The sequence below is a fragment of the Bombus vosnesenskii genome, unplaced genomic scaffold (genome assembly GCF_011952255.1).
Source record: "Bombus vosnesenskii isolate JDL3184/JDL3185 unplaced genomic scaffold, Bvos_JDL3184-5_v1.1 scf7180000013293, whole genome shotgun sequence".
NCBI classification, from domain to species: Eukaryota; Metazoa; Arthropoda; class Insecta; order Hymenoptera; family Apidae; genus Bombus; species Bombus vosnesenskii.
The window spans coordinates 4,003,609-4,011,589 of record NW_022882944.1 but is presented as its reverse complement, the minus strand read 5'-3'; the positions used below and the strand labels follow the sequence as shown (position 1 = coordinate 4,011,589).

Genomic DNA, 7,981 nt, shown 5'->3' with positions numbered 1-7,981 from the left:
AGTCAGTTTCGTTTAAGAGCTGGGCTAGTTGGTTGCCAGCACTTCATGTCTCGTTTCAATACGCGAGAATTAAACACATAACAGTGTTACACAGCGCTAATGGAAACGGAGTGTACAGCGTGTACGTTTTCACTACGTGAAGGTATCACTTTTGTTTTTTTTGTTTGCAATGCGATTTAACGTCAAAGTTATGATACCTTTACTGTAAAATGGTCGGTGACCCCAACACAGTTCCTCCCTCCCTCCCGCCCCCCCTACCCGCCCACCCACGCGTTACATTTCGGCCCATGACATTTATTTTGTCGTTCTCAATTTTCTTCGTTTCATTCTCACTTTGATTTTTCATTTATACCTCTTGCTGATTGCAGCTCTAATAACGCATATTAATTCCCCCGAGAGCCTGACGATGACCATAACACGGTAACGACAACGATGTTGATGAGAAGAGGCCGTGGTTTCACCCACCCACCCTGAACACCCATTGTTCTGTTTCCCGCCCAACCCCTTTTGGCCTTCCCCTTAAAGCGGCCTTCTGAAAGAGACACAATTACTTCACTTTAATACATACTTCCAAAACTGGTACTTAAGTAAGGATCATCCTTTGTCTATGTTATCTGTCTATGTATATGTGTATATAAAACTGTTCAGAATTCATTTGACACAAGTACAAATTTCGGGATTAACTTACCGCATTTAGGCGGGGCTTCTCAAACGCCATACATATTATGGAGTCGTTCATTAAGTTGTGGTGGGAATTGATCTGAAAATCGTTTCCAATTTTCCACACCAACTTGATTTTTGAACCCATGTAATATCTACAGAAGAACAAATTTCTCAATGTTGTACAATAAAACAATTAATCAATTGAAAATAATTTAAGTTGTGATAATTTATTTTGATATACCTTCTGAAACATGTCCTTAAGATCTTCTCTAGGCGTCATCCAAGATGCAACAGCATCACAGAAAAAGATGAAATCTTGTACAACTCCTGCAGGATTTACTGTAATCATCTGGCACATACCTCTAAATGCTGAATCCTTTTCTTCATTATCTCTTATGCTTCTCAAAGAGGTACACCTAATAAAGTATGTGTGCACATTATGTCGTGAATAATATTAATGATTTAAGAAGGTATATTTATCATAATTAAAGAATGTATGCTAAATATGATAGTGATATTTTTCTATAGTACACATCAGCTTTACTGGATAAAGTTATTGTTTGCCTGAACTATTATTGTAATGATAAATCTACCTTCTTTATAATTAAACTGTTTACATTTATAAGAGTATGATTATAGCAAAAAATGACAACTAGTCACTTGACATAATATTCATTCTCACAAGTTATGTAAGTTATACAGGAATAAATCATCTCCATTAATGTGGCAAAATTGTTAGTTTTGGTGAGACCAGTCCTATGTTTGGATTACCTAACGAACGTTACCCTTTTTTATTTTTGTTTCTATTCTTCAATTTGTTGAACAATTTAGAATAAAAAATCCAAACTATTAATCTAAGAAAATAAAAAAATGTTATCTAATCTAACATAAGATAAGATAGAGTTCCTCTATCAGATGTTCTGTACTTTTGTATCTCTTTTTGAAAACATTTAGAAACCTTATCCAAGAATAATTTCTTCAACTCTATGCGAATCATTAAAATATTATTTTAATATGATCGGCATTGTATTAGTACAAGATTATTAATTAAGGTGTGGTTTACATTTGACAGCATCCCTTTAATTTTGAAGATTTTGATATTACAAAGCAAAGAGACATTAGCAGTAGTTGTGGTAGCAAGAATATAACTAGGATGTATTTCACAATATTGATGCTGAGTTAATTAGCATGCAAAAGGACACTTTTGATTGGAACTACCTGTACACAGTGAAAAATATACTTTAAGAAAGAAAGAATATATGTTTCTAGATTTCAATGCAAGGCAATAATACACAGGCTAAAATATTACACAGATCTAAAAACGTGACAAATGTAAACCTACCCTAGACTCAAACTGCTTAAGAGCTGAACTATATAAGAGCCTATAACATACTTGCATGGTGGCAGTAAATCAAGGTAAATATACAAAGTAAATGTAAAAACTACTGCAAAAAACCATTGGGCAAGTTTAACATTATACTTAGAATAAACTGCACCCCTTTTTATCGAGAAATCATATAACGTATTTGTTTATAATATGGAAACAAAATCATGATGGGCTCTCTATATATGTATATTATATATGCTACAATATTCTTGCACAAAAGTTCTTAGCAGCCCCTGATGCAATGTTACTGAAGAGTCGGGAATAATATATAATAATAAAGTGCTAATAAAAATAGAAGGTAATATAATTAATAGAATATAATAATAAAGAAATTTACACACCACTGTCGGACAAACTGCTGTAACATGGGGGCGACGTCGTGGGGACACACATAACCTAGGCGACCGATCGTTATGGCTACGGTTTCATTTCATTTCGGTAAGTAGACAAGTGAAGTGTAGTGAAGTGACCGGAAACACAAACAATAAGACAAACTGATAGAGAACCAACGATCAACTCAGGCGAATATGTTGTCGTTTATAAACTCCAATTAATTTGTAATTAATCATTTAATCAATAATAATTAATTTAATATTAACAATTAATAGACAGTGGGAACAGAGGTGAACATATGAAATACCGACAATGAACATAGGCAATACCGTGCTATTGTAGCTGCTGAAACAATAATAAAAATTAGATAGCAGCGTGCGAGCCCATGATTTGTAAAAAACCGATATGAATATGATCTCTACCAATAAATGTTAATATAAACAAGTACAATCAAGAAACACAAAAATAAAAATTTTCCTCGTGAATTTAAAAGCCAATTTAAAGTACCATTGAAACAATATTTGGGGCTTAGATGCAAGCATAGTATATTGAATTGCAGTATATTTCTGCCATATGAAGCCTGCAGGCAATCGCACACCACTAAATCAGGTCCAATATACAAATACTAATAATTTAACCCGCTCATAAAACGTGCAAGCGTGGTCATATAAAACCACTCGAAGTCGTCAGTCTGTGTGGTTATTACCTTTAATAAAATTATTTACGGAAAATGCACCTAAACTTAAATGCCACCGAATGCTGAATCTAATGTGGGGACTTTCTCTGTATATTTGGGAGACTTCTCATTAAACAATCGTTGAATATCCTAATTGCATAAAAACCTTTATACAATATTTGTAATATACAGAACACGTGTACTGCAATGCCTTAAATGAAAAGTTTCCCCTCGTGTGCAGAGCATACTTCTAAGAAAAGGTATTACTTCTACAAGATATAGGTGAACAGTAATAACATAGTTGTATTTTTATGATATCCAAAAAAAAAAAAAAAAAAATAATGAAACTTTACTATACATTACCCTCTAACATTTAAAAGTATGCTCCATATACTAAGCTGTGTAGAAAAAACTATATATTTGAAAATATTATACACAGATACTCACCTGTATTTTCTAACAGCGTTTTCGGCGTATTCGGTCTGTTGATTATATCGATAAGCTGGGTCAAAATTAATGGAATATATGCACTTGTATCAGAACCTAAAAAAGAAAAAAGAAAATACATTCATATACATACTCTACCAGAGAGTTTTGTGATGCTTCAATAGATTACATCTTTAAAGCAGTTTACCGAGTTTTATAGCTATTTCACCGATAGTCCATGTTGCATTATTACATACAGATATAAACTCAGGATTTAAATTCTGTCCAAGTATAGGCATAAATTCCGCTATAAATAAAATTAACAAATGAACATACTGAACTCATATAAACATAATGAACGTTAATAAACGTAATAAACTTACTATGTAATTACATAACAAAAATACTCACGTATGCACGGTAGAACATGTTGGAAACAGGCCTTTGTAAGGTCCCCTAATAAGGCAAAACTGCTTTGTCTAACTTCAGGCATAACATCTTGCATACACTGATACAGCAGTTGCATTACATTACTGTTCATTACTAAGCGTTCCATATGACAATCCAACCCTTCTGCTAAGCCACTAAGAAGGTCTAATGCAACAATCATAAAATCTTTATCAGGGGCCTCAAATTGTTCTGGACTCTGTGTATTTGCTATGTGTTGATTTAGCGTCTGCTCTACGAGGGATACACACCGCCTATTAAAAAAAAAATAAATAAATAAATAAATAAACATAAAGATTTAAATACACTATCAAATCTACAAAGATAGAGGTTAATGAAACCTACCTATACACGGGTTCGCAATAAGGAAGGAAACCAGATCGTAAAGCAGTCGCAATTGAAGAAAGGCATTCTAATAATGGGAAAAGGTCTTTGTCTTCATCTTTTAACACATTCCACTTATTAATAAGTGGTGGCATAAGAAGGTTAATGTAATCTGGTTTATTAAGATGATGTCCTACTGAATCAGCAAGTGTACCAATTGCATCGTACAATATTAAAAGATTTTTATGTTGATATTTGCCTGCATACATAAGAATGATTAGTAAAACAATAAGCGTTTGTCCAATGTAACGGTAGTGTAAGAGCATATTTACCAAAAGCAAAAACAAGCGTTTCAAGAATAAATCCAAGATAAGGGACTAGTTCTGTACATGCTTCCTCTTCTAACGTTGCAAAAGCAGAACATGCTGCTTCCTGGACACGTTTATTGCCATCAAGTACTCGTTTCAGTAATTCAGTCATTAAAGGTTTCAAATGTGTATCGTGTGGTTGCGCACAAACCCAATGTGCGTAACGACTTAATGTCCAGCAAGTAATAGCGCGTACTAGTGCTTTTTTGTCGCTTAAGCAACTAATTAAATATGGAATTAATTCTGATAAATGTGGAATCATTCCACTCATACAACCTGCAATAGTATATTACGCATTAAATTACGATTTAAACCCATATAAAATGGTGTAATGTATCAATGATTGTTACGAAAAGAACCTTCTGCTATAGCTCCCAGTGCTAATATTCCAGACTCTTTGATTACCCAATCTTGATGGAAAAGCGTTTCTTTCAAAATTGGTACTAGAACTGGTAATAATTCTTCTCTAAATACGTTTGCCAACATATCTAAAGCAGCAGCAGAACATTTTCTTAAATTCCAGTCACTAAGTGACGTATCGTCATCACATCCATCTTCAGCATCTGTGTCTTCTTCATCACAACCTCCGTTTTCGTTTGAGTGCTTGTTCATATTACCATGATGTGAATGGTGTGTTTTTGACTTGGGAAATCTTGGTCTGATATCTTCTTCTCTATCTGGGATCATTTCATCTTCTTCCACATCCCCCTTTAGAAGTATTATATCAATGTCTGAGTATTTCATACCCCTTACCTATGAAATTGTAATGCATTATAAACTTATTAGTTTTCCATGACATTTGCTTTAAAACTCGCTTTATTTTGTGATTACCTACCAATACAGGTACTAAACGAGGTAAATGTGGTGCAAGTGCTTCTTTACATATTGGTTGCTCAGCTAATGAAAGCCAAAATTCACAAGCTTCTAAAGCGACTCCCTCATCAAGATCTTGCGTCCTCATTAACATATATTCTATTATGTTATGCATATGTGGTATTAATCTATCCATTCGAACTTCAAGCAACATAACCAGAGCCCTATAAAACCATAAATATGATATCATACAAGATATTGTATATATCTTATATCTTATATCAATATACTTTATATAAAAAAAGAAAGAACGCAATTATACCTGCATACGTTCTTTCTGACTTCTGGATCATCATCATTAGCTAAATGGAAGAGATTTTCCAGGAAGCTATCTATATGAATCATCAAAGCCTGTGTACGATTAACAATAAACTGATTAACACAGGCAGTAGCATGTGATCTAATTTTAGGGCTTGAATGTCTAAAAAATTGCAGGAACTTTGGGATTAAAACATTTAATGGTCGATTAAGTGCATCAGAATCTAAAATTTCTGCAGAATCTTCACAGATCTTTTGAAGAGCACCAAATGCACCCTCACAAACATTATAGTCTTGTGAGTCTAACATTTGACAAAGTGCAGGTAACAATTCCGGCCATCTAGTTAATTCACCTATTAGAAACAAGATTTAGTAATTTTCTGAAGCTATTTGATAGTTATTTCTACTAAATAATAACTATACCTTTGGATGCAATGGTAGTTATTAAAATACCAACAGTTGCACGAATCAGAGGTGATGAATCTCCAACTGCAGATAAACATTCTTGTTTGATGAAATTTGTAACCTCTGGTAAAAACTTATAAAAATGAGCTTTAACGTTATTTTTCAAAATCAGTCCACTTAAAGACCTCGTAGGTTCATCTTAAAAAGGAAAAACAATTGAATTAAAAAACCTATCTTTACAGATAAAAATTATTAAAGGTTACATCAAAAGTTATATTTGAAATACGTACCCTCTGATGTGAGTTTTGTTAAAACAAAGATAAGGTAATTGTTGAAGTCTGGAAATTTGTTTAATTCTTCCAATTTCTAAGAAATATTGATAAGAAAAAGTTCTAAGAATAAGTGTGCATCAAAGTATAACAATTGATCAATTTTTATTAAAATAAAAAGGAATTGCATATTTGTATAATTATCGTTTGTTGTAATACTATTACTATTACATAATAAATGTGAAAAGATATTCTATTTACATTCAATACATTAACACAGAAAATAAATTGCAACATACCACACAAAATATATCACAAATTTTCTATTATATGAATGAACAAATTTATTATAAATATATAAAACTGCTCCAATTATAAAATCTTTGCTCAAAATTTTGATTACATATAAATGCATACATACATATATATGTACATAATATAGTACGAAAAATGTGTAAAAAAATCCAAGTTTAAGTTTAAGTTCTGTTAACTTAACATTTATTGCCAGCTGCAATTCCCAACAGATACATTTCACTAACATTCGTTTGTGTATGTCATTTCCAGTCTGTTTAATTAATATTATGGCCGAAACTATATACAAGATTTATCGATTACGGCGTCAAGAAAACAAACTCGTCACCGACAGTAACGGCATTTCCGACGCGCCCCGCGACAGATATCATGTATCGTTAACATATTTCTTGGCGCTTGAGTATAACTCACGTGTTATTCGAGAAAAACCTATCAACTTATGTCGACCTACTCTTACCGAGTCTAATATTAATAGCAGAATGATTTCCTAAAAAGTAATGTGAACGACTACGAAATGGCTTTCCCGATCATAAAAAATCATATTAGTTACAATAAGGTGTCTCAACAGCTTTTCAATCGAACCGTAGACGACAAAAAAGGGGATTCGTGACAGGCTGCGCAAAAGCGCGCCGAACATTTACCCATCTTACATCAAATAGAATATTTCGATAGCCTTGATATCTGTTGAGACTCCCTTCTACGTCTTTTTAATGAAATTTCCAACGCTATTTAAAAGGAGCAGAAAATTTTATCGCGACGAAAAGCACGCCCCTTAATTGACCTAGCCGCTTCACTTCGTTACCGCGTCGCGGGTGTACTCACCGGGAACAAAAATCTCTGGGACAAATTTTTTTTCCAAAGCACTAAACGAATTTTGATCAAATATGAAAGGATACTTCTTGTACAGCTCGTTGAGTAGCCGTATCCGGGCTTTGAGACTCCTTGAGGAGCGTCAAGATTTGCCGAAGTCCTTCCTCTTGCGGTTGCCACGCCATTTTCATCGTGTTTTTCAACAGCACCACTGAACGCAGCCAGCCTTCTCTGACCTCACAGATAAACGGAAGCTCCCCACGGTTGCCCCCACCATCACGCCACGAAAGCATTAAGATACCGGCCTGTCACACCAGAATTCTTTAGTTAATTTTCTCTAGGTTGTACTGTCAGGCCCGCGATTAATTGTTCAGGATAATTAGGTGGATATTTAACATCGTTTCGTAACGATATTCCATTTTCGGTTAAT

General features: G+C 33.8%; 1 protein-coding gene across 2 annotated transcripts; it reads right to left on the bottom strand.

The window, feature by feature from the left end:
- Positions 1 to 343: 343 nt before the first annotated feature.
- LOC117232881 (transportin-1) lies at positions 344 to 7,965 on the bottom strand. 2 transcript variants are annotated; one of them, XM_033492615.1, is made up of 15 exons: positions 7,638 to 7,960; positions 6,451 to 6,526; positions 6,179 to 6,358; positions 5,760 to 6,108; positions 5,460 to 5,661; positions 4,984 to 5,377; positions 4,589 to 4,900; positions 4,278 to 4,515; positions 3,897 to 4,186; positions 3,694 to 3,792; positions 3,507 to 3,602; positions 2,392 to 2,467; positions 905 to 1,079; positions 689 to 815; positions 344 to 532 (listed from the first exon to the last, which is right to left on the bottom strand). In XM_033492615.1, the coding sequence occupies exons 1-14, from the start codon at positions 7,842 to 7,844 to the stop codon at positions 708 to 710; spliced, it is 2,802 nt and encodes a 933-aa protein (XP_033348506.1). In that variant the 5' UTR covers positions 7,845 to 7,960; the 3' UTR covers positions 344 to 532; positions 689 to 707. The 2 variants fall into 2 exon arrangements, with proteins under 2 accessions (XP_033348506.1, XP_033348507.1); XM_033492616.1 differs by lacking the exons at positions 344 to 532; positions 689 to 815; positions 2,392 to 2,467 and having other exon boundaries at positions 927 to 1,079; positions 7,638 to 7,965.
- Positions 7,966 to 7,981: the final 16 nt, after the last annotated feature.